The sequence below is a fragment of the Gadus macrocephalus genome, chromosome 13, assembly GCF_031168955.1.
Source record: "Gadus macrocephalus chromosome 13, ASM3116895v1".
NCBI lineage: Eukaryota > Metazoa > Chordata > Actinopteri > Gadiformes > Gadidae > Gadus > Gadus macrocephalus.
In genome coordinates, this window is record NC_082394.1 from 13,334,960 (window position 1) to 13,362,067 (window position 27,108).

General features: G+C 44.8%; 2 protein-coding genes across 12 annotated transcripts in view; both read right to left on the reverse strand.

The window, feature by feature from the left end:
* Positions 1-1,390: 1,390 nt before the first annotated feature.
* Positions 1,391-10,423, reverse strand: LOC132470701 (SH3 and cysteine-rich domain-containing protein 3-like). Of its 5 annotated transcripts, none has more exons than XM_060069512.1 (13): positions 9,675-10,396; positions 9,155-9,232; positions 8,900-8,978; positions 6,792-6,948; positions 6,505-6,602; positions 6,290-6,371; positions 5,581-5,678; positions 5,219-5,282; positions 4,976-5,025; positions 4,350-4,453; positions 3,906-3,957; positions 3,520-3,657; positions 1,391-2,056 (listed from the first exon to the last, which is right to left on the reverse strand). In XM_060069512.1, exons 2-13 carry the CDS (start codon positions 9,169-9,171, stop codon positions 1,958-1,960), a joined length of 1,038 nt encoding a protein of 345 aa, XP_059925495.1. In that variant the 5' UTR covers positions 9,172-9,232; positions 9,675-10,396; the 3' UTR covers positions 1,391-1,957. The 5 variants fall into 5 exon arrangements, with proteins under 5 accessions (XP_059925495.1, XP_059925494.1, XP_059925497.1 ...); XM_060069511.1 differs by having other exon boundaries at positions 9,155-9,184; positions 9,675-10,358; XM_060069513.1 differs by lacking the exon at positions 1,391-2,056 and adding an exon at positions 2,648-2,780 and having other exon boundaries at positions 9,155-9,184; positions 9,675-10,423.
* A 2,089-nt stretch (positions 10,424-12,512) lies between these two features.
* LOC132471028 (R3H domain-containing protein 2) overlaps positions 12,513-27,108 on the reverse strand; it is a 41,214-nt gene continuing 26,618 nt past the window's right edge. For 5 of the 7 annotated variants that reach the window (XM_060070001.1, XM_060070002.1, XM_060069997.1 and 2 more), the window contains exons 15-27: positions 24,985-25,220; positions 24,354-24,526; positions 23,741-23,839; positions 23,209-23,508; positions 19,834-19,969; positions 18,125-18,282; positions 17,452-17,618; positions 16,434-16,534; positions 15,474-15,643; positions 14,984-15,131; positions 13,858-13,952; positions 13,330-13,414; positions 12,513-12,919 (exon numbers count right to left, since the gene is read on the reverse strand). In XM_060070001.1, the coding sequence (XP_059925984.1) occupies positions 12,537-12,919; positions 13,330-13,414; positions 13,858-13,952; positions 14,984-15,131; positions 15,474-15,643; positions 16,434-16,534; positions 17,452-17,618; positions 18,125-18,282; positions 19,834-19,969; positions 23,209-23,508; positions 23,741-23,839; positions 24,354-24,526; positions 24,985-25,220 (2,251 nt within the window). In that variant the 3' untranslated portion in view covers positions 12,513-12,536. The remainder of the gene's footprint in view (positions 12,920-13,329; positions 13,415-13,857; positions 13,953-14,983; positions 15,132-15,473; positions 15,644-16,433; positions 16,535-17,451; positions 17,619-18,124; positions 18,283-19,833; positions 19,970-23,208; positions 23,509-23,740; positions 23,840-24,353; positions 24,527-24,984; positions 25,221-27,108) is intronic. The other 2 variants (XM_060070004.1, XM_060070003.1) reach the window with 1 other exon arrangement.

Below are 27,108 nucleotides of genomic sequence, written 5' to 3' on the forward strand. Positions count from 1 at the left end.
GAGAAATTAGGATCTAAGTTGACACTACTTATTTTCCCTACAGAATGTGGTGTTTATTGACATTCAACTGCAACACAGTATTGCAGGGCTACTGATGGTTACCTTGGTATATTTGTGGAGATTGAAGAAGCTAAAGCAGCCTAGACAGTGGTGAGTATCACACAATCACACACAACATGGCAGGAGTGTACAGCGTCACCAAACAGTAGCTGTTCTTCTTTGTGAGGGGGGAGTGGAGGAGGAGCAGGAAGTGACCCATGTCTGAAGTGCTGCTCTGTGTTGTCTCATCAGTGGACCGCTGAAGGGTAGCGCCGATACCGTCACAGCCTCCCTCCCTCGCTTTGGTGGGGGCTCCCCCTTGCTGCCACTCACGTGTGTGTGTGTGTGTGTGTGTGTGTGTGTGTGTGTGTGTGTGTGTGTGTGTGTGTGTGTGTGTGTGTGTGTGTGTGTGTGTGTGTGTGTGTGTGCATGCGTGTGTGTGTGTGTGTTGGGGGGGGGGGGGGGGGGGGGTGAAACCGCCTCAATGTAAAGTTTATATACATCTGGATTCCTCTGGTTTGACTTCCTAAAAAGTAACTTAAACTGTATATTGCTTTATTATAATGTCTTTCCTGGAGCGCTGATATTTATATCATATGTGGAAAGTCATCTTTGTTCCGGGACCCTTTGGGGAGAGTGGCTTGACTGCATGTCTGTCTGTCCGCCTCATGTCAGTGTGTTCTTTGGTTAACGCTGCAATGTCTCCCTGGATATGAAGATGCCATTCCCTGCATTCCTTCATCCCCTAGTCATCCCCCTGAAAAGTGAAAAGCACACAGAGATGGCGGTTCCCTTCAGTAATTAACTGGCCCTCACACTGACACCATGGAGAGCACTGCATTCTGGGACGTCACCTCTCTCTCACGTTTTGTGTATCTTTGTTGGTTTTGTCTATACACACATTCTTCACTTTGGTTACATGATTTGCCGCAACATTGTCATTCATTCAAAGCGAGAAGTCTCTTCCTCCGACACATAAACACACACACACAGAGTTTGGATCACGGACAACACATATTGAGTAGACAATGATACATGTACAATATATGTATTTATACCATAGGTCTGAAGCCTAAAGGCCAGTCTGGTTGTCATTTTTATAAGGCTCACTCAATGTTTTGTAATATGATTCTAAATGATTTGCCTAAAAAATGTATTTTGCACAGTAAAGTTCTCACGTTAGTTTAGGCTTGTATTGTGTCATTCTCCAAAATTCAAAATACATTTGACTGTTTTTTTTATATCTTACTCTGAACAGCATTTAAGGGTCACTCTGAGTTATAATCTATTTAAATTATGACCCAATTTGTCATTTATTTACATAATATAAAAAACTAACGGAAACACAACATTTCTAAATGCCAACTCTTTAATTCCACACTCTAAAAACACTTCATTAATATCTCAGACTGGGCCTTTCCACCCACACATTGTTTTTTCATTAGTCTGATTCTAAAATAGCCCCAACAGCAGTCCCTTATGCTGCATGACAATGTAACAGATAATGAAGATATAGTCTCTTCCTCATTAAAGGCACATCGGATTCTGATGACAAGAGGAACAATAATAGAATACATCATATTTCTGTCTGGTTTTGTTTCAATATTACCGGCAAGTGCTTTCATTGGTTGAGCAAAAAACATCTTATCATCATCATGTTTTTCCACATGGATTTAGCTTTTTTATGAAATATGCTATTATTTTAGAAAGAATGAAAAAATGGCATAGCTTACGTTGCACATCATAGAGGCCGATAACTAGACCCTAAAACATTTATACAAATGTGATTTCACCGGCACTTTAACCTCTCGTTGACATTTGTATCAGGTCAGGCAGTGGTTCTGGCCCGAGGTGGGTGTGGCTCCTCCTGGTTGACCAACCAGAAGGCGGCCCCGTGTGGCGCTGCTCCTCCTCCTCCTCAGATCTCCTGCAGCAGGTCGGCAGGGAAGAAGCCCAGCTTCCTCCCGGTGCTCACCTTCAGGTAGCCGTTCAGCTCCTCCCCCTTCTTCACCACGATCTGCCCACAGCACAAGGACACACACAGGCGCATGCACCTTCACTCACACTCACACTGTGCACCTGTGTGTGTGTGTGTGTGTGTGTGTGTGTGTGTGTGTGTGTGTGTGTGTGTGTGTGTGTGTGTGTGTGTGTGTGTGTGTGTGTGTGTGTGTGTGTGTGTGTGTGTGTGTGTGTCCATCGCATTCTCAGTGTTTGTGCCCCTGTTTCACTCCACTCATCTAATATTAACCACTTTCTGAGATTTTCTAACGTTAATATGAGTGCCCCTAGCCTACTTATGCTCCCCCAGTAGCTAGAAATTGTGTTGGGTGTAAAACGAGCACTAGGCATCCTGCTCTTTGAAAAAACAAGACGCGCTGTTTTGGAATTTTCCCTGTATGTTGTCATAAGGGGAGATGCCATCACCCCCCCTCCCTCTGCCTTGCCAGCCCAGAGAATTTGGCCCGCCAATGAGACAATTAGCTATGAACGTGCGAGCGCCCTCTCTCCTCCTTATTTGCATTAAAGCTACAGACACCAAAATGGCACGTTTGGGGAAAGCTCAATGTGCGACTGGCTCGTAGTGGCTGTAATTCTGATCACGGCTGAATTTCAGGAACGTCTTCAAATGCTGTGATAGGGGCCCACTAATATCTATATTAAAGCATCCATAAAGTAGCATGCCCTGGGACCTTTAAATGTGTCTTAATCGTACTCAAGGCTCATCGTATGTTCATAGGGTCCTAAAGAGAAGAGAAGGAGCATGGTTTGGTGCTTAGGGATTAACATTAAAATTATGATTATGGGAAGTATTTAGGTTGCATAAAGGGATAGTCATGAGGTGGCAACATAAGTGTAGAGGGGGTGTTACAGTTAATATCTATCCAAACACTCAATGACCCTTGATGTTCTGTGTGTGTTCAGCGAATTTGTGTCGCTGTAGTGTCATTTATATCTGTCCCCCCTACGCATTTGAAGCCTAATGGCCTGCTGTATAATGCAGGGGAATGCAGAGTGTGATGTGTTGCTATATATTACTCCCCTGATACACTCCACCGGATCAATTCTACTAAATTATTGAAGTGGACTGGAGAGACGGAATACGGAGAGCGTTGAATACAACACTGCAGATACTTAAACCAACACTCAACATTACGCTTCAGTGTGTCGGGAGTTTGCCATTCATTCACTGCAGTTGGTTCAGTTTCCAGTTAATTTATTGGTTCAGTTACAGTGTGCGTGTGTGTGTGTCTCTGTGTGTGTGTCTCTGTGTGTGTGTGTGTGTGTGTGTGTGTGTGTGTGTGTGTGTGTGTGTGTGTGTGTGTGTGTGTGTGTGTGTGTGTGTGTGTGTGTGTGTGTGTGTGTGTGTGTGTGTGTGTGTGTGCGTGCGTGCGTGCATGCGTGTGTGTGTGTGTGTGGGCATGTGCGTGCATGCGTGTGCGTGTCCAATGTGTTTGCTTGTGTGTGTATGCAGACTCAAACCTGGTCTTTCTTCAGAGTGATCTGACCCATTTCTCTGTTCCCGACGAAGGAGCGTGTCACCTTGTACACACTCTCTCCGGCCCTCACGCGGATGATGTAGTTAGCCGGGAGGAAGCCTGTGCGGTCCCCTATCTTACCCTTGAGAAAGGACATAAGGTCAAATATGTTCCAAAATGTTAATACCAACAAAAATCCTCAAGTTCCTCAAGTTAAACTTCAAACACAGAGCTTACTGCGACATGTAGCTTGTGTCCCGATTAAAGCGCATCAATGAATGAACTGCAGTAGTTGGGAGTAATTCCCAAAGCGGGTATAGCCATGATCGTTGACTAAATGACACGTTCCCTGCGCTGTTAGTACCATTAGCATCGTTAGTTAATGCTCACCCGCCACCACTCCTCGTTGGAGTCATCGATCACCGTGATCCGATCACCAGCGCTGCAACACAGAGGCAGCACAGCTGGTTCACATACACGTAACACACTGATGATATACATTGGATACTGCTATAACACTGCTACTATAAATGACATACAGCTATCAAACTGCTAAGATACATTAGATACTGCTAATATGCTGCTAGTATTGTGCTTTTATAATGTCATGTAATATAGTATGATACAATACTTAATTATGAATGAAGTACAATGACAAAAGACAAAAACAAACATTAAAAAGCAAAACAAATAAATACAAAAAATAAATACAAATGTATTGAATACAAATATAGAAATGCAGACAACAATGGACAGGAACAAACGTATCAGAGACAGACAGACAATTGGATGGACGGACAGACGTAGGGACGGAGGGCGGTTTGAGGTTCCTACTGCAGGTCCAGGTCGTCCTTTTCGATGGCCTTGAAGCGGTAGAGAGCGAGGTAGTAGTGAGACTGGCTGAACACACCGATCTTCCCTGGCTGGGGCTTCTTACTCTGAACGCACAGCACATGACAATACTATGATCTAGCACCTCCTCAGTATCATGTGATGATCACTTCATAGGACAATGTTATTACAGCGCCAGCTCGATAAGGATTTTATGAATTAATACATCTAAATCATCCCAGTTCTGAACCGCAGCAGCAGGGGTTCATGTGTAGAACCCTTTAAGCATTTTATTAGTTTAACCATTATCTATGCAGTATTATTCCTCATATAATACTGCTAATTCCGATGGTCACAATGAATATTGTAATATTAAACATAATGTAAACTAATTGTATTGATGGAGTCCTCTGATGTTGAGTTCCTTGACTGTAATCAGAGCCATTATGATAAAGACTGTATTTTTTATGTGTTGTAATGTTTGATAAATAATTTAAGCATTGTTTATTCATTATGTCATTGTGATGTTCATGGTTGCATTGTTCTGGCCACTGTCACATAAACTTTCTCTTGTGGTTCATTCACTTATCATAGCATCACTGTCGTACACATACTCCTTATCCTCTGACCTTATCATCTGGAACAACCTTTTCTCCCTTCTTGTCTGCCTCTGGGATGGCTGGTAGAGAACACAAGAATGCAGAAATACACAAACCAGAAACACACAACATCAATCAGTCCATCGATCGTTCACATGAAAATAAAAACAGGGACCAGTTGGCGCATCAGTGCTACGATTTACCAAACTACATTAATAACCCCCGCCCCTACAGAAAGAGAAAGAAAGATAGATGTTAAAACCTCAAGCTCACCTTCTCCTCTTCCTTCATCTCCTTTGGGTGGGGAATCCTCTTCTTCCATCATCATCATCATTACCTGTACCATGATTCAATTTGCAGTCAAAGGACAACAACGGACAACACCTCACATTAAGTCACTCCAGCACCACGGGTCATCTCTAGCTATTTTGTTTCTATTGTTTGTGGAAATAACTAACCTTGTTCTTGGTGAAATTACGAATGCAACAATATATTGAATAACTTTTGATTAATTCCTGTGTTCATGAGTGTGATGTGGTTAATGATGATCACTTTAAGGAACATAGTGTTAGTGGTGGTTGAATGGCTCCCTCTCTGTTGTTCCAGCTAGAACCTTCACACCCTCCTGGACTCACATTCTTCTTGTCCTCCGAGCCTTTCTTGCGCTCCTTGTTGGCCATGATGACTCCGACGCGCAGGGTCTCAAACACGGGGTCGGTGCGGTTGGACTGCGCTGAAAGAGGACATGGTTTAGATCAGTTTTCCCGCCTAGAGGGCAAGGCAGGCCAAGAGACGTGGGACTGGATATTTACATGGCACTATTTATGAATTGTTTCGATGCTGTTCCAAGTAATGCAATGGGATTGTATGAATCCCTGTGTCCATCCATGGCTAGGATACTTACGGTCTGCATTTTGTGAAATATATGGGGAAATTGATAATAACCTGATAATAACCTGTATTATATTTAATATCCTTGATTTCGTTTTCAGAATTTCTCAAAATTCTGGTGTGGAACGTGGTGTTCCCCGACGTGGGAACCACGTGTTTGGATAGAATGCTGCTATAGTGACTGGTAAATAGTTATATTACACTCCCAGTCCCCTCCCAACTCCCAGTCACCTAAATTGAATACATGCAAATAAAATGACTTCTGTTCCTGATTCAGAATGATGATACACCGCAAGACGAGGAATCAAGACCAATAAGAATATTACAATTTTGGTTGACTTCTAAATCCGTCAAATTCTGAAAGTAATATTATCGGTTGTGCAGGCTGCTGGCGATGTCCACTCTGGTTTCCATACGGACTTCCATTCCAACGTGTGAGCAGGGGGGACTCACAGAAGGGCAGCAGCTGGGAGACGGTGGCGTTCTGCTGGCTGCTGTACAGCGGCGAGCTGTAGGCCCTCCTGAAGCCTGGGGGCTGGAGGGGGGGGGGAGCACGGAGGGAACCATGAAGATCACAGAGGAATTAATAAGTATTAAGTATTAATAAATAATAAGTTATTGCATGCAATAACTTAAGTGGGACTACATGAGGGCCTTGAGTGGCTCACAATTTTGCCGTAACATCTTTGGAACTCAACGTAGGACTGGCACTGGTGGTGGATGTTGGTCTTGCAGTCCTTGCAGCGCAAGGCAAACTTGTTGTTCACTGGAGTGAAGATACATAGGTCAGCAGGTGGGCCTTATAGGTGTGGTTATTGAGCTCTGGGTGGAGGTGATGCAATGGTGCAGCTGTATTAGCTATAGCTCAGCAGGTAGGCCTTATAGGTGGTGTTATTGAGATCTATGTAGAGTTGAGTTTATGGTGCAGCTGGAGCAGGTAGGAAGGAGGACTTACGGACTATCATACGCGCGCAGACGTCACAGAACTTGGGTTTCTTGCAGTAGTGGTCCTTGAACTTGTGGGGCTTGTCGTTGACAGGTTTGACAGGCTCTAGGGAGGCGGGGTCTTCTCGCTCCTCCTCTTCTACCTCTTCGTCGTAGACGAAGTACACCTGGGTTCCAGCAGCCATGCAGGGGGTAAGGGGCATGGATCTTTAGGATTGATGTAGAGCATCAAGGATAATGTACAGCTTCTTGAAATGGAATCATTATCAAAGAGGATGAAAGGCTGAGGTCAAACTGACTTATTGTATTATTTACATATTGTTTCATCTGTGTTTATTTTAAGCTCTAGATTGTTGCTATTGATTATCTTTATTTGCCGTCTTATTCTAAGATCTATACAGTGTTGGTCTTGGCTGTGCTCTTGTTGTGGTATGATATTCACTGGCGGGCACCAAGTCCTGACCACACCCCAGGAAACCCCCCTCACCACAAGCTCCCCACGAGAGAGCGGCTGGGGCCTTCGAAGGACTCCCACAGAGGAAATACCCCTTCCAGTTGTCAGGGGAGGACAGACTTAGCACGGCATCAAGTGTTAAAGAGACTATGGAGTGAGAACTACCAATTTACTAAAGGGATCAACAGAAAGTAATAGGAACTAGTAGTGAGCGGTAACTATAAATAAATATATAGATAAACCAAATGTGAATATGGGACATGAGTATATCCCAATATATTAAATTTGAGTCGAACATTGAACAATAATCTAAGTTCAGTATGATTATATGTTGCTGATTTAGGTTCAAATCTTGATTAAATGAAAGATCAAACCTAAGATGAGATATGTGAATCAAACAAAATAAGCCATTTGTAACATTGAACTGGCTGTTGACTGTTACAATTAAAAATATATATATAGAACTTCCATCGACCTACCAGTAGCATCACACACACACAGTAGCCCCCCTCCCCCCCCAATAACATGCTATTAATACTGACCCCCCCTGGGAACTGACCCATATGGAGTCTGTCCTTCTGGTCTGAACCAGCAGTAGGGAGACTACAACCCACCAGCCTCCATCCAAGTCACCAAGACACATATATATACACCAACTATGCGTCCCAAACACATACCGACACAATACCGCTCCGTGCAGTTTGTGGACATCTCTGACTATAGAGAAGATTTTAGAGATGACGGCTGGATTCCCCCATCATACCCTTCATCATGCATCACAGCACACACACACACACCCACACACCTCTGGTGGGTCGACTTGAAAGGGCTTTCATCTTTAAATAACTCAACAGAAACCGGCAGAAGTCCCAACTGTATGTAATCAAGAGCTTGGCATTACAGCTCCTAAATATACTGTGGCTACAGCCAAATACACACACACACACACACACACACACACACACACACACACACACACACACACACAGTGTCCACCACTGTCAGGTTTTGGCAGGGTTTAGAGGCCTGGGCAAGCAGGGGGATTAACATTACAATAGCTGACTAATGCCACAGACAGTTAACACATTATTACTGTACAATCCGTTTCCAGCTTCATATAGCTCCGGGTGCTGTATTTCCACAGCACCTTCGGTATAGAATGCTATACCATGAGCTCATTGTTCCATTGTACAGGCCACCCCAAAAAAAAAAAAAAAAAACAGAATGAATAAGAGGAAGATTTGTGTTTTTGTTGCCATAAACTACCCTCTTGAAAGGTACATTAGTATCTTCGGGAAGACTGAGTGTGTAGGATTAGTCCTACATGCCAAGGTGGAAGGAGTTATCATGTAATGTTCGTGTTTAGGGCCAGGCATCTTTTACCATTACCAATGAAGGTCGTAGTTTTGATATGATTTGATTGTTTATTTTTAGTTTGTTCATCGATTGGATAAAAAGGTATTCTGTCAGACATGGGTTTATCACTTTTTAAAAGAAAAAATTAAAAAAAATCTGAAATCCCATATATAGAAAAATATAAGAATGAATTACGTAGGGCCTCATTTTTCAGAGGGTCCTGGCCATCATCTGTGTAGTTTGTTGCCATGTGTTTGTTCCATGTTGCTTGTTAATCCTGTAATCAGATTGGTAAGCAGTACCCTTACCGTGTTGTCGTCCTCTCTCACCACGTTGTCGGGTGCAGGTGGGTTGTCATGGAAGTCCAGGGAATCCTTATCATCCAGTCTGTGATCAAGCATCCCAAACAGAAATCCATCCATCAGCAATTTATACCAACGTTAACTACACAACAAGGTCCACGGATTACGTTCCTTAACATAAAACCATATGTCTATTTAATACTTGAGAAGCATTAACAATTAATCCAAGTGAAGATCAAGAATGATAAAGGGTGAACTCACGAGTCGTAGTTAGCCATGGTTGGTATTCAGCTGGCAACCAGACGTCAAAAGGTACAATTATTTGACACACAAGATGAACTGCAAAGAAAATATTTTCTATTGCAGGATAGGAATGTTGGTCGCAATCATTTATCATATCATATCATATCTCCAAACAATTCCATCCACTTAAATACAATGAAACATCATTTGTGAATGTTCAATGATAACTAGATATATACATTGCAGCCCTGCCTCCTATTTAATGCCTGTGCTTCCTTTCAAGGCAGGAGAGGAAATAAACATTATTTATAGCCCACTGCTTAATTTTAATGCAATATCATTTTGAAAAATATTTTTCCCCATCACCTTTCACAATAATGTTCAGTAGAGGCAAAAACATGCATATACTGTATGTAGAACGCATTAGTAAGGAAGTGCTTTACGCAGAAAAAGTAGGGAATACATAGGTAAATACATTCATACATGCTTTCTATGAGTAACCATTCAAATTGTGCAGGCTGATCACACATCAACTAACCTCAAGAGTCAAACGAAGTTCCTCAGTGAAACACACGGGGGTGAAGGACCACCGACACACAGACATGGAGTGCCAGGTCTGGCTCCCTGTCGGAGAGCGCCTCGATGCCAGGACTTCTTCTTCCAGCACTCTCCCCATCATCCCCTTTGTTTTCGTGGTTAAACGGGGCCCTAACAGGTGGGAGAATGACACGCAGCAATGCAAGAAACCCAAGCCCAGCCCAGCCGGGTCTAGCCTATTCTATGGATGTGTTTCTGACAGTGTGTGCGTGCATGCGTGTGTTTCCATTTGTGACCGTTTGGGACAGCTGAGAACTTTGAAAGCAACCCTTTGAATGCCCCCCCCCCTCGGAGTTGTGGTTAAACTGACAACGCCGCGCTCTGGTTCCTCCCTTAAGACAATGTTGACATGTCTTATTAGAACCGAAACACAAGACACCCGCAGAATATACTGCAGTTATCCATGGCTTACTGTAAAAATGGTAAAGGCCCAAGAGATATTGAGTGTTAACTGGCCAGCAAGATACCAAAGCACACGGCCATGGGTTGTGTTTAAATGAGGTGAAATAAGGCATTTCTTTAGTTAGAGGATGTTGGGACCCTGCATAACGATTACTTTTACATTCAGCAGACAGTTTCATTCAAAGCAACTTACAGTGGACATTTCATTCAGTACTAGCTATTTCTATTAAATCAGGAAAATACTAATAAATCCTTTTTATATTTACAGATTTTGATAACACCAATAATCTAAGGATGAAAATCTGAAGGGTCTAATATGAACTAAACATGGCCCTCATCATGGTGTCCCCTACAGCGGTATACCGTGAGGGTCGGGCGAGCGGGAATAATCTGACATTATCCTGGAGTGACGGCGCGGTCTGATTCTAGCCTATGACCCAGGGTTGGTCAACCATGACTCACTCTCCTCACTCCCCATCTCCGTGGTCGCGGAGGAGGAAAATTACATTTCTTAACACCTAGGCTATATAATTAAATAACACCTCCGGGCGCCCGTGTTGAGTTCAGCTTCAGCAATCCGTCTCTGGGGATTCAATAATGAACCACAAGACAATCAAAGGATGTTTTTGGATTTCTTTTTTTCTCGACTTTATATTTTTAAAAACCAACAAAAAATAACAAGATTAAATAAAATTTACAGTAGACTTATGTTATATTGTGCACTTTTACTAATTTTGAAACGTTCTGCACAGCTGTCAAAAAAATATAAAAGCAAACACAATGGAGGGGAGGGGGGGAGTGGGGGCAGAGGGAAAAATGATGAGAAAATAAGAGGAACTGGAAAGAAGGAAGCAAAGAATGGAGAGAATGTGGGAAGGAGGATGTGTCGGAAGGGGAAAGGATGGGTGTTACAGAAGGCCTAAAACTCATCCACTGGAGGAAAATTAATCACTGAATATATAGATTTATTTTATTCCTTACATCACTTTTTATAAATATATCGAACCAAAAAAGAACAATACTCTTCTGAGAAATAACAGCGCACTACGGAAACCCACAACAGCAGTAAGGCAAACAGAAAGCGAGAGAGAGAGAAAAAGAGGTTACAGTCAAGAGAAAGAACAAGAGAGCAGAAGAAAGAGGTAGAGAGAGAGATAGTGTGACGGAGAGCCTGTGCGTATGAAATGTTATAAATATGACAGATTTATAGGATTTAGTCGGGAGGTTTTTTTTCGGTAAGAGGGAGAGGCACCACAATGAGTAGCAGGAGAGATAGCACAGACAAGAGAGTTGAAAAGGTCAGGAGTGGTTTTGGCGTGTGTGTGTGTGTGTGTGTGTGTGTGTGTGTGTGTGTGTGTGTGTGTGTGTGTGTGTGTGTGTGTGTGTGTGTGTGTGTGTGTGTGTGTGTGTGTGTGTGTGTGTGTGTGTGTGTGTGTGTGTGATAGAGAGCAGGGGTCGGGGTAGAGAGAGGAGGGAGAGAGGGACGGTGTTTTGAGAGGAGTGAGGTTGATTTCCAGCGTGTTATTGTTGATGTGCTACGGAACCCTGTTGCCTGCATTTTCTGTGTGAACGCACGTGTTAATGTTATCGTCTGTGTGAGTGTGTGTGTGTGCGCGCATTGTGTCTTGATCCGCTCCCCATGTCGGTTCCCCCAGTGCTTGGACAAGAGTAATGTTTGTATTTGTATGCATGCTGTACGCTGTGCATTTGTATAATGGCAGCACATATTCTCCAGCCCCCCCTCCCTCTTTCATACCCACCCCCCACCGGCAACAGTGAAACACATGCTCACGTGCCTTGTGTGCTCTTCAGGTATATAAATACTCAAACAAAAAGTAAGAATGAACAGAAAAAAAACAAACCAAAAAAAACAACCAAATCATCTTTGCAAACAAACACCGGCCACCTCATTATTCACACCGATTTCCCCGCCTTTATATACTATATATATATATTTATATATATCTCAACAATGGCAAAATGGATACAGATCTATCTTCATCGGCCATTGAGTGGCAGAGGAGACAGAGAGAGTCAGAGACCACCAGCCCAGCCCAGCGACCCCCTTCCTCACCCACCCAACCCCATGCCACAGCATGAATGTCTCTCTTTCAGTCCATCTCCCTCTTTCAATCTATCTCTCTCTCCGTTCTTCCTCTCTCTCTCTCTCTCTCTCTCTCTCTCTCTCTCTCTCTCTCTCTCTCTCTCTCTCTCTCTCTCTCTCTCTCTCTCTCTCTCTCTCTCTCTCTCTCTCTCTCTCTCTCTCTCTCTCTCTCTCTCTCTCTCTCTCTCTCTCTCTCTCTCTCTCTCGGTTCTTTGCACCTTCCCTCCCCTGAAGCCTGACCACCTCCTCCTCCTCCTCCTCCTCCTCCTCCTCCTCCTCCTCCTCCTCCTCCCCTGCTCACTGGGAGCTGGCCCTCTCCAGAACGCGGAGGTCGTAGTTCTTTTTGGCGGCGCGCAGCTTGAAGAGGCCGCCGCCGCTGTTGTTGAGTTTGAAGGAAGCGCTCTGTGCGGCCATGGTGCTGGGGAACACCGCCACCACCGTGTACAGGTGGGCCGGGTCGTGGTGGTGGTGCTGCTGCTGGGGGTGGGGGTGGGGGTGGGGGTGGTGGTGGTGGTGGTGGGGGTGGCTGCCGTTGTCCCCTGCCCCCCCACGGCCCCCCTGGGGGTCCTTAAGCCACTGGATCCTAGCGCCGCACAGCGAGAGCTGGTTGAAGAGCTTCTGGGCCTCGGGGCGTGAGATCCCCTCGGGGAGGTCGGTCACCTCCAGCACGCGGCTGACCACTGGCGGGAAACACACGGTGACGGTGAGACCACAACGCCAGGGGAGAGGGAGCCCAGGGTAAAGGTTTTCTTTGAAAAAGGTAACAACAACTTTAATTGATTACATACAAAGTAAATGCCAAGACCTGAATAGACGCAGGTTTCTCACCTGGCGTTGCCGGCGGCACAAACGACACAGATTTGCGTGATTCTACTTGGTTCGCCTCTTTCGCATGTTCGCTCGAGTTGACATATATGAACTTCGGCTTAGCTTAGCTTTTGGTTGCTTTTGAGTCGTTAGTCCATCTATTTCATTCAGAGTGTCTTTTTACTTTCTGAACCTGAAATGTATACCTCTGTCCATTGGATGAAGAACATGCATTTCACAGCGTGGGTAGAGACATTTGACTTGAGGAATTCTCATATCGTACCGACATCAGTGGTGCCAAGATCTGTTGATTGAGACTTCAGCGTCTGTTTCTTCCCTCTCGCTCCGTGTTTCATGGCTCCTTGGCCCTGGAAACCCACATCAGAGACAGTGTTGTGGCAGATTTAGTGTCATGTAGTAACACACTGTGACAGCAGATGGCGGTATATACACACACATACAGATGGACAACAGCACAAAAACACTGAGGCTGCCATTGAGGTTTTTCTTTACCGTGTTCCAAATGTAAAATCACAATAAAACATGCCCTAAATGCAAAATGCAGAATAACACAGGTTGCGATCCTTCAATAAGAGTAACAAATTATTTAACAGTTCTGATTGAATGCTTATGTTATAAAGCATTGTTGATAAAGGGACACAAACAAGTATAGGGTAATGCCATCATTGGTGGAAAAAAATAACTTTCCATTGGACTGTCTGAATTCAATCACTTGGGGAGGGCGTTCCCAGGCAGGCATTCAAACCACCGCTAATGGATGCATGGATCCGAAGGGAAGCTGTGCACTGACCTGATGGGAGTTGTAGGAGGGCTGTCCGTGCATGAGCGGAGGGGGACAGAGGCTGTACTGCAGGGGCTGGCCCAGCAGGGAATAGCGTCCGTCCCCTGGGTCACCCACAACACAGCGGCCAGGTGGAGGTAGAGAGAGAGAGGGAGCGACGGTTAGTTGTAATGACAGTTACAGCACATGTATGCTTTCAGAGTGGTGGCTATGCTGCTTCAGCACAGAGGAGAACCAGCGCAGGAACCAGCTGGAGACATCACGGCTTGATCTAGACATGAAGGAAGTACCAACTACTTCAGATATCCACCATTAGGCTTTGGGGATTTTTTGATATTAACTGGTTGAATAAAAATGTTTTCAATCAATTTTTGCTTAATTCATCTTTTTTTGATTGCATAAATAACATTGAAAAGGTTCCATCTGAATCGTACAGTTTCCTATCAAATGAAGGCTACAGGACAGCTTGGTCTGAACTATTCCCGGTGTTGACAATCTACCGGCCTAAGGATGTATCTCTGTGTGGGAGGGTAGGTAAGAGGTGAGCTCAGGTTAGGGGGATAGAGATCATGTGATGTTGTGAGTGAATGGCCTGCAATGATGCCATCAATGAAGACCTAGCACACACAGAGGGTTTGCAGAGGGTCCAACTGGCAGTATGCAAGAGAGCAGATCAGCAGTTACGCATAGCTACCACAAACAGCACAACAGAGCGCATTGAATTGCAATTCCATTAAATGGGTCCTTCTGGGCTATTTGAAATCCAGTAAAGCATATCCAAACCCTTCCGGACTCAACTTTACCTTCTTGGGGACAGTTAAGACTCTAAAATGCAATTATCAAACACAAAGTGCTTTATAATGAACCACTTAATACATGGTAGCTGCAGGTTTCAACAACTAAAAAAAAAATAATTAAGACCAGAGACACCAGACTTGCAACATTAAGCCCTGCCACAACATAATAAGAATTTATGATATAATCCTATTTTGAGTCACAACAAGCCCTACGCAATTCAAACATAAGACCTTTCAACACATTTTAAAGTCCTTATAATTGACATCTCCGACTCCATCGTTTCGTCCACTCATCTCTAGGGTTCGTGCCAGCTCGTCTAGGGTGGACTCTGCCGTACCTTGTGCTGGTCCTCCGGGCCGAGAGAACTGGGAGATGAGAGGCAGGGGTCCCAGGCCAGGGCACACACTGTTCACGCTGCCGGAGGGGGACGGGGCGGGCGACTGGGTGGGGGAGGCCAGGGGGCTGTTGGCCAGCTGAGTACCGGCCTGGGGACAGGAGGGATAGGCCAGAGGTACAACTCAATGCTGATGATGATGACGGTACTCTGGCAAAGACATGCGTTAGCCACTTGTTACAAGTGAACACCCACACAAAATAACACATAAAGGAAAGACATTCAGCCCGACTCATTGTTGGGCTGAAAACTTTTTAAAGTGACTTGTTTTGCTGTGTTATGTGGGTAGAGTCAGGGTATCAATTAATTAGCCACATTCAGCTAAAGTTGCCCTGCTGTTGGAGTGTGGATTGAGGTCTCTCAGTGGTCTTTATGTTGTGGTGCGCCAAGGACCTGTCCTCATATCAGTGGGGGGGGGGGGGTCCGTGCTCACCTGTTGAGGGTTCTCAGGCTTGTAGAGCTCCCCTGGCTTGCTGGGCCTCTGCTCTATGCTGTAGTACTTGCACGGATTCCACTGGACCAGAGGAGGATTCTGGGTAGGCTGCGGTCCATTGGGGACACTGAGCTGCATGACCATCACCCCTGGACCGGGGGCTGGCACTCCTGATGGAACACACACACACACACACACACACACACACACACACACACACACACACACACACACACACACACACACACACACACACACACACACACACACACACACACACACACACACACACACACACACACACACACACACACACGCACGCACGCACGCACACACACACACACACACACACACACACACAATGGAAAACCTGCCAGTGACACACCTAGCAACAGCTAAATAAACTTTCTGTTTCCCAATAAACATTAACTTAATGTCAAACGTGGCCAGCAAGGAGAGGGGAGGGATGTTTGCGTTGTTATAAATGAGCCAGAACACTGTTTCATGTCTCATAATAACATTCACATTTAAGTATGAAAGCCAATTAGACTGTGTATACATTTGACTGAGTTAGACATCCTATTTGTGCAGAAATGTAATGTCAGACTTATGTGGTCTAAGGCAATAACACAACTGGCAATAAACACACAGTGCTTTGTTTACTATGCCAAGCTCGATGTTGAAAGACAGGTTGAGCAAATGTTAACTTTGAATTACGTATTGGTTCACGCATTACGTATGGTTCAAAGTTCAACATCAACCCCAGCCCAAATAAATGATGCCATTGCTGATGTTCATGGGAAACCTTAACCTGGCAGTTACATGAACGCCGGCTGGAGAACTTTATAAGAACTCATTTTTAGTTTACTGCTAAAATGGTGCACATGGAAACCGTTTGACATCCTAAAAAAGGTCATTTTTACCTGACTTTACCCCATCCGGTGATAATGACAGCCTCACCTGAATATTGCTGCTGGATCTGCTGTGGGTTGCATGGGGACGGGGACTGGGTGATCTGGTACTGCTCCGTGCTGGGGGGCTGCAGGTAGCCTACTGATGGACTGGGGGCACAACGCAGTGTTACACAGTGAGACAAAAGCAAATGAGCTTACATCCTGATTCAAACACAGATACAGCATAGATATCAGTGTTGGACATCCTGATACAAACACAGATACAGGTTGTGGATAAGAGACCTTTTATAATTAATGTTGTCAGCTCTAAGCAGTCTATACCGTCTCCCAGATGGCAGTAGCTCAAATCCCTGATGTATGGCTAGGAGGGATTGCGGCACACACCCACATATACACACACCTACAGACACACACACACACACACACACACACACACACACACACACACACACACACACACACACACACACACACACACACACACACACACACACACACACACACACACACACACACACACACGTTAGCATCCATAGTTGGACACCCATCCATATAGGTTCATGAAAAAAAATTGAAATGCGTTATGGATTGCCCTCAAGTAAATCTATACAAGACTAGTGTCTTCCTTTCCTGAAGAGGAGTCAGGGCATTTACAAGTTGTTCAAGTGGATGGGAACGGGGTCACTACGGCAAAAAATAACTTTACTGATATTTGGACAGGGCTTGCGCACACCATTAAATGCTATTGTTAAATAAAAGTTGCCTCTGGAAGACTGTGTAGATATATATAGGCCCTTGTAACATTGCACACATCCTTGGCATCACAGGCAAAAAAATATTGTCCAACGTTTGACGTCCCGTTGTAAATAAAAATGTACTTTACAATCTAATACTTAATGCTATAGGCATGTGAAAATGTAATGCTACCTCAGGACGTATATTCTTACATTTTTATTAATTGCCAGGGATTGGAAAGTCGGCCAAGGCTATTAGGAGGACTTGCAGGTTAGCAGCTTGTTCACACACGGTTTCAGAAGAACAACAAGGTATTTTGGTCATTTCACCTTGTGCTGGTCTGCTGTGTAGGGGTGATAACGCTGTAGTAGACAGGCATGGGCCCCTGGACAGACTGGCTGACGGGCACCATGACCTGCTGCTGGTACTGCTGCTGCACCTGCTGGGACTCATTCCCCACGGACACCTGGACGCAGGCAGGGAGACCCGACTCCATCTGGGAATCAGCACCACGGATAGAACGTTCAGTGGTGAACTGGTTAAATCACTCATTTGTTGTGATGTTCACATATATGTGAACATCTGCATGTATGATGGCCATGTACCTGTTCATACAGATTAATGATGAGGGTTAAGGTAGGCCACACATGAATATGGTGGCTTATTATCAGGGGAATTGTATACACTATATATGCAATTTAACAAAATTTGCACAATAATTACAATCTTACACTTTCTCTGCCACATTGCTGCTCCTTTCATTGTTTGTTTTTTATGTTTTATACACTTTTGCTATCCATTTGTTATCGACATTGTATGCATCAATAGTTGATCAACACTGCTGCAAAATGAGTTTCCCTTTTAAAAACAAGTCCTAACAGTAACAACCTCAGACGGAGACAGCAGTCATACCTGGGCGATTCTTAAGACATCGAGACATGCAGAGAGGGCAGCTATTCTCTGCGTGGTACGTCCAACAGAGACATTGGTGTGCGTAGATACCTGATACGAGGGCATCTGCTGGTACTGGACCATCATGCTCTGCATTTGTCCCCCCATGCCGGCCCTCTGGGAGTTGATGAGGCCTGGGTTCTGGGGCTGCTGGACTCCCATCATGCCCTGGTAGCTAGGCTGCTGGCTGGGCATCATGGTCTGGAGCCCTGCGGGCACAACACAATTACATCAGAGGGACTTAATACAAGGAAGATTGGAGGAGTTGGAGTCCAGCGTGTGTGGACGGACCCTCAACTGGACAACCTTTAGATAAGGTTTTTCCTTCGTTTATTTGTTTTTATTACACAGAAATAAGGATGATGTCATGAGGTGGAAGGTTGCGTGGCCTACAAAACATCGGAAAAACCATGACCCTGTTGAGAAATGAAGGCTTGAACGTTGGCTGGAAACACAAGGGAGAGTGTGGATGCGTGGAGCTGGTTGACAAAATATCGGGTCAAGATGGTGTTTGCACTGGCAGTTTGTGTGTCAAGTAATAGTAGCGGCTGGTCTAATATTGTAGTGTAAATAAATTACATTATTATTAAAAAGCAATGTTGTTTATTATCAAGATCAGTTTAATGAGTAATACATTAGCAAGATAAATATATAAGATTCAGATAAGAGTTTATTGTCATACCTCAAATCTACACCAAATAAGTTGTTTTATGCAACTATGTGCAAGATAAGAAGCACTTTTATCATCCCAGAGGTTATCATCCTCGTTGTGGATATATTGTAAGAAAAATACAAATAAAAGGCCATTTCCCCTCCAATATCAATATTGACATTACCCTCAGTGGCAAGCGTGTCTGCAAGTGTCTGCACACGCAGTGCCCAATGGAAAGTCTCACTGACAAACCCTAGATCCCCTCCTCCTTTAAACTTGTCAACACAGTCTAGCCATTACTTATTGTATACATCAATGAGTAATGTTTTCTGAGCTTGACGGAAAACATGTGTTTTCCATGCCAAAAAGAAAAACGTCTATTTTGGTCCGAGCATATTTGACTTGGCCGAATTATGCAGGACCATTATTGGCTATATTAACCCTTTTACATGCTTTATACAGCAAAGGTCTCAAGTGTTACTCAGTTACTACATCTTTGTTAAATAGTTAGAATGTACATATTTTATTAGATGGGATATACAGAGGAGTAAGTGAAATATAATGCAACAATGCAATATTAAAAAGCCAAGTATGTACAGTTTTAAGACAGGAGGTAAAAGGTAAGTGTATGTGGAGTTAGGCCAGCGTTTACAGCCAGACTGCCTACAATCCCCTTGTTAGCTTACTAAAGCACTGATCACAGCAAACTCTTCACAGCCAAAACGTCTCCCCGCTGAAGTTCCTCAGACCACAGGCTCTTACCAGTCCAATGAGATTAAATATGTTTCAGACAGTATTGATCAGACGAAAATCCATTACAAAAACAAAATCAACAATGTTAGAGCACTCGTATTGACAAAGATAATATTTTGTTCGCTTGTGCTAAACATAGGCTGGTGTTAGGTGTCTGGTGTGTGTACTTTTTGTTTTTGCTTCAAGGACTAGTACGGGAACACTTCAGAGTGTTCAGTTAACTGAAATAAATACAGCCTGAAGTGATTAAGTTTGGGTCATGAGAGTTATTTATATTTGAGCAGAAATGCGTACGCCTTGCAATGCAAACGTTCGCTCCGCCTGAACCCCGGCACTCAGACACTCCTCCACTCACCCGACTGCTGTGCAGGCTGCGGCATGGGCTGTGTTCGCTGCGCAGGGTAGGACACCTGGTGGGCTATGGGCTGGGGTACGCGGTACTGCTGGCCCGTGCCGGGGTACTGACCGGGAGGGTAGTAGGACACCTGGATCTGGACGGGGTTGTGGGGAAGGAGAAGGGGAATGTGATGACAAAGCATAAGCCAAAAGAGAGCCTGTCCCAAACGGACACGGTGACTTTACAACAATTCAGAGTCCTGACATGAGCGTGCAGTCCTGCCAAAGAGAACGAGAAAGAGAGCTTGTGTACCCAATGATTACCCACTAAATGATTACCCACTTAAATATCAACAGTGATGCACAAATTGACAAGATCAATGTCACAAATGTATATTACAAAGCATCTTCCAAAAAGTTAAATTGTCCTTTTCACAGCTTAAACAGCATACCAAATTCAAAAGAAGATTGAATTCACATGGACCAGACATATTGCAAATAAATAACACATCTTTGGGTCTGTTAAAAGCATATTCATAATAGCCTTGGATTTGTGTTTGTTCTGTGCATGCAGCAAAAGGTCAATGATCTGCATAACAAACACACACACACACACACACACACACACACACACACACACACACACACACACACACACACACACACCAGAAGCAGCTGATTCACCAAATGAAGGAAGAATGCGTAGGGTGTTTACACAGACAACATCTGCTGGACGATGCTAATATGCATTGGTCATGTAAACCCATTGACCAGAAGCTATCAATTGACTGAAAACGCATGTAGTTACCCGATTCTGAATGCAGCCTTATTCTTGCTATCCATTCATCCTTATCCAGCTAAGGCTGTGCATGCATAGGCACTGAAATGCACTCTGACTAAAGTACACAGTGGCTTATATTTAGGCCCAGCGCTGTCAATGTCTGCCTCCTTAGTTTTCCATTTTTGGGTATCAGCCCACAGTGGTTTATTCAACACTGGCATATAAACATAGACATACTGTGTGAGCACACAAAAGGAGACATCAAAATGACACATAACAAAAGTGAGTAGCCGCGAAGCTGTGAAGAATCGATAGCTGCTGTTGCTGCTGCCTCCACCCTCATCTACATAAATGACAACACACCAACCGTCTCCGGGGCTGGTCTGGGGATGTCGATATTTGCTCTCGTTACGCTGTGGACCACCCCCCGCCCACACACACCCACACACACACACGCCTCGTTCTGCAGAGTATCAATTGAAAAAGACAAATCCTATACAGGGAGTTGATAAGGGGAAAAAATATAAAAATAGACGGACCAGTTAAGACAAAGTTAACAGATAGAAAGTACAATACGGAATAATGCTTATTGTAGTCAACTTGGGTCTTGTACAAGTTGACAGTGTCTTGATAATTTATATTTAAATGAATTTGCAATGGTTTGTACAAATGTATACATATTTATGAATCCAAACTATACTTTTTCCACAAATACCGTAAATTAATGTCTGTATGAATTAGTTTCAATTGTTAATGTTAAATTGGCTCCTTAACTGTCCAATAGTTATTTGTGGATAGATTGAAACGCGTGCAATCATTGACTTAGTTTTGAAACACTCTCTTTCTCCCGTCTGAGTTTTTAAACATATTTCCCTTAGTTTCGGATGTGTTCAGTTCACACACACTCATAGCTTCTGATCGGCCAGTCTCGACTGAGGTTCCTTCTTCTGTGGTGTGGTGGAAGAGCAACTCAGACTCAGCACTGACGGAACAATTACCCTCTGATGGGAAGCGTGGCCCTGGTTGGGCTCAATAATTTATCGATGGATGATCCATGTGACACTTTGCAAAACCTGGTTAATAAAACTACAAAACTAAAACAATGAATTAAACAATGCACATGTTGCTATTTTTGGAAGATGGAAGTGTGCCCCTAGGGTTTGGAGTGCGGGTGTCTTCACTGAAGATGGCTCCGCTAACAGCAACGTGGATTGTGTCATTCATCGTTTTTGTCTCGTAGTTCCTTCAACAAGTTTTTGCAAGGTACCATATGGTTCACCTACCACAATAGATTATTTTGTGTTTCCAATCGGACGGTAAGCACCTTGGCAGTACACTGGCTTGTGCTGAGTTGAGTCGCTCCACTGCACCACAATGGACACGCTCAGACCTGTAGCGAGTGTGTGAATTGCACATCCGAAACACTGAGTCACTTGAGCCACTAATGTGGATTCAACAGTTCACAGTTCAAACATTATAGATTTGAGACCGTCTTATTGCAACTAACGTGTGTGGACATGATTGGACCACACCAGGGAGTCATACAGATATACACATTTGGGCAAATCATTTGACCTTCATTTTAATCACAATTTACAAGACACAAGTTGACTCCTATTGGTATTAATAATTATGTGTGAGTATATGTAAACATCCCTTCATTACGACTACTGCATCACTGGCAGTAGGAAAATGCATCCCAAAAACTAGTTTAAGGGCTCAATATAAACCTAACCAATAGAGGAGAGAGCCAAAGATACATCTGAGAAGCTATATATGAGACAGTATGACTGGCTGACTGAAAAGAACGTATAGCAAACCGAGTGGGAGGAAAGCACTTCACACTGGGGGAACACTGCTACTTGGTGAAATTCACACCATTTCACTCTTCCACTGTTGGATCAACGTAAGCAAGGCATTGATGATGATTGTCCGGTGGAAACAGGACAATCATCAAATTCAATCTAGTGAAAAAACACTTGTAAATAATCCAAATGATCAAGCTCAATTGGCCATTGGAAAGTTTGATGGATAAGCCACGAAGCAGTTTGATAGGCTCACCGAGTGATGGCAGTGGTAGGGTGAAGAACACTGTGTACTTGCACCTCTGTTTTAACAGCGGAAGGGCGTTCCATCAGGGCCGATTGATGTTAGGAACACGATCTCGACCATGGAGCGTCTTCAAAGTGCATTGATGACGGCAGGTCAGAACGCAGGGCATTTATACATATTTAAGAGAGGAAACGTAACCTACAAATGTACAAGGTTGCAGCAGTGGTCTACTCAACCCTGAATGCACACACACTCGATAAGAGTCCACCTGGGCCACGATGCAACAGGCCGCCATTCACACTCTGCGAGCCGGTGGATCTATTCTTAGCGTTCACCCCACGATAACAAAAGACGGCTGGAGTCAATACATCTTCCGGTTTCAGAACCATCTCCCTCTCGGCCACCACTTCTCCACATACCACACATACTTTAACAAGAATCACCATCTTTTTTTTACTGGTGCGTATCACGACAGACCCCCATGTGTAGAGAACTCCCAAACGGCCACAACTGAATCCAACAACCGTAACGTAATCCCTGCCGTGGTTGTTGCCTCCCTACCTGCTGGGGCGGAGGGGGCTGCATGTAGCCCTGCGGTGGGGGCGGGGCCTGCATGACGGGCTGGGAGGGTGGAGGAGGCGGGGGCGGCGGGTGTGGGTGCCCCGTGGCGGGCTGGTAGCCCGACGGCGGGGCCATGGCCGGCCCGGCGGTGGCCATGATGTAGCTGGTCTGGGGGGGCGGGTGCTGGGCGAGCACGGCGGTGGGCGGGGCCGTCTGATACATGGGTGGAGCCTCTGGGTTCTCGCTGGAGCCCTGCCGACTCAGGGTCATCTGGCTGAACTGGGGGGCCAGCTCCTCTCCCTGAGGAAGGAGGCAGTGTCGGGGTAGAAACCAAAGGCGGATATTATTCACTTCACAAGTATGAATGCTAAAATGGCGTCGGATTCCATTCAAAAGACAAATGACTTAAGACCGTTGTCGGCTGTTAAAAGTCCAACCGGATGTATTTATGTTTTGCAAGCCCGATTGAATATCCCAAGTCACTTTGATCAACAAAAGGGTTTGGTGAGGAGTGACAATAAGGAGTCAGTACCATGGTGTACTGCTGGGGAGGAGAGACGGGCAGGAGGACCTGGGGACAGGTTGGGCTGGAGTAGGAGACGGACTGGGAGGGCTGCATTGACGTCACTGGCTGTGCACGCACACACACACACACACACACACACACACACACACACACACACACACACACACACACACACACACACACACACACACACACACACACACACACACACACACACACACACACACACACACAGAGAGAGAGAGAGAGAGTGAGCGAGGAGGAGGAGAGCAAGACGGTGCAGAGACAGATGAATACACGTTAATAAACAGGCCGACAAAGGGAAGATTTGGGTCAGAACACTGAGGAAATTGGTAACCAAAATAAACGGTTTGGCCTCAAAATGCTTTGAAGACAACGTGGTGCATGGAAACGCAACGCAGATGCTCGACGAATATCACCATGGGAGGAAGAAAACATGAGGTTCTCTAAGGTGTTATGTAACACCAGAGAGAATCTCAAATCAAGACCAAAAAGGTTGTTCCAAAATCTTTCAATGTGCTCAATTTAACCACCTAAGTCATTCATACAAATGTATCGTCATGGCCATTACTGGGACGCGGGTGGAGGCTGTTCTTACCTGGGCAATCATATGGTTCCCCATGGGGTGCTGCTGTGGGGTGGGGAGCAGGGCGGTCTGTGGTGGGGGCTGGGCGTGAGGCGGCTGGGGCTGTGGCGGGCAGGGGAGCAGGCTGCGGCTGGACTGGGGAACTTGGCTTGGGGGACACAGGTCCGGACTCACCAGGGGCAGGCCTTGAAGACACAGACAAAACAAATATTAAAGAAAGCGAAGAAGAAAAATAGAAGAACCGCCAAATTATCAAGCAGAGTTCATTTGACAGTACATTATTGCTGTGTAATGTGCAACTATTTGGATCAACACGATCAAAGATGTTAACGGACACTAAAAATGTGATACTTGTCATTTGAACCACTAGAGGATATACTCATTTCAAAATATTCTTGAAATCTCATATTCATATTTTAATAAGCACAATTTAAAAATCCCGGAAGCATAAAAATCCACATCACAGATATGATTAATGAGGGAAAGTCTTTCCTGTAATGACATATTTGACAACTGCTCTCCATAGGTCAGATTCCTCAGAGATCAGAGATCAGCCATCCATCTATCCACTCCCCCCCCCCCCTTCCTCCCTCCCTCCCTCCCGTCACCCCCTTGCCCTTTCTTCCGTGGGGGGGGCCCATACCCGAACGCGAGCCCCGGCAGCTGCCCTGGGAGCTCTTGTTGCTGCCCAGGCTGTCTCCGCGGGTGAGGATGGAGATGCCCGAGAAGCTGCTGGCCTTGGTGACGGGCGGCCGCAGCGTGCGGTTGGAGCTGTCCGAGTCGGTGCTGCTCCAGGGCCGCGGCTCCAGGCACTTCATGTCACTGTCCGTGCTGCTCTGACGGCTACTGGACGCCCGGCTCGAGCTCTCACGGTTCCCCCTGGTTGGTTGGGCCGGGGGTGGTGGTGGGATGTGGGAGAACGACGGGGGCAGGAAGGAACCAGGAAGTAGGAAAGTGGGAAGAAGCAGACGAGAAATAACACAAAGAAGTCAGTCACGTACAAAGGTTAAAAAGCAAAAGGGATGAAGGTGTGTAATTATAGGATATGGGGATTGAGAAGAGCCGAGGTCATGGGAGCAGGGAGGAAGGTTTGTGCGAGAGGTATAATGGGCAGAAAGGAAACACAGAGGAACAGAAAAATGTTTGACTGATCATTAAGGTGCACAGAGACACAGCGATAGGCCATAGAGGGTGGAGGTGAGGGAGGACAGAGGACAGATTGGCCATCAGCCGCTCGAGAGTCTGACAGGATGAGGGCATTCGACAGACAAGAGATGCATGTGGGCTTGTTCAATTCAACTGTGATTTAAAATATAGTAAAAGAAAACAGGCAACACACCTCAACCATAACAACGTACGCACACCCACGCATCCGCAACAGTACGGTGCGACAAAAAATCAACACAACCATGCAGGTACAGTGATCTCCCAAGACAATCAACGCCAATACGTCAAGACACAATAGACATACCATCCAAGACTTGAGATACAGATACATTAACTAATGAACCTTGGTGATTATAGAAACATTTCAGGTTCATACAAAATGAAAAACATGCGCACATACAGACATACTCCATCATAAACAGGGAGACAAACACACAGAAATACACAGATTGAGACCAGATACAAAACAGAGACACTCTCTAGGGAATAAATACTTGCACTGGTTTGCAACTAGTAACCACTGTTTTGTTGATACTAGACTGCTGAATAAACATGTGTTGCTCTTGTGGTGTTTAGCGGTGATGTAGTCGCTCTGCGTTGGAGCAGCTGCCAAGAAAACCAGCAATCAGACTGTAAGCACAACCTCTGGGTACCAACTCCGTAAGGGCTCATGGATGGGCTTGCAAACGACATGCTATTAACATTACGTTGCTTCCAAAGGAAATCGGCCTGCCGGCAGCTATAGTAGTCTTCAAGCAATGCTGCATGACAGACAATACTACAAATCATACAACGTATTCATGTTTCATTTGATTGATGTAAAACATTTACATCAAAATAACCAAATATTTTGCAATATGGTAGCCAAAATATAAAAAGAAACTGTCAGTCACAAATTTATGCTGAGCCGATTAAAACAGAGCGTGCGCTCCTGTTGAGGTTTAGGTTGGGAAAAAAGGGAAAAAAGTACACACGTCAAAAATAATATGAAAATTAAAATGATGGATGATTTTTGTCATCTTCGGCCAAACAGAACTGGGGCTGTGCGAAACCCGGTGAAACAAACCAGTTTTGTAGAGCCATGTTTTTGACATGGCAATAGTTTATAAATATTTCAGAGAAGCTGTAATTAATGGAGAATCTATTTAAAGGCCTCACTCTGCAGAGCCTATTTTAAGGACGGGCGGGTGCCGCGCTGCTCGCTGCACGCAGCCAACGCTTGTTTCCCATCGCTCTGGAGACAAAGATGAGAGCAGGGAGATGGAGGAGGGGGGGGGGGTTCTGCAGCTCATCACATGATATTCCATCTATAGCGCTCGCATTGAAACACACCTTTATATGGAAGCAATCTGGCCGAGCTACACGGTTGCTTCGTGCTCCTAGTATGAAGCAAATCTACACTAGTTCCATTTCCTCTCTGAAGGGTATTTAGGTTGCTCAGTAATGGGAAGCCCATGTTTGTTTGTTTATTGGCAATTTATTGTTAAGTGTTTAAATAAACATGTGTCAATCAGGTTAACATATGTTGTCTATGGTGGGCTAAATATGAGAAAATATAGGTTCATTATGCAATACTATTACACTAATACCAATACTTATA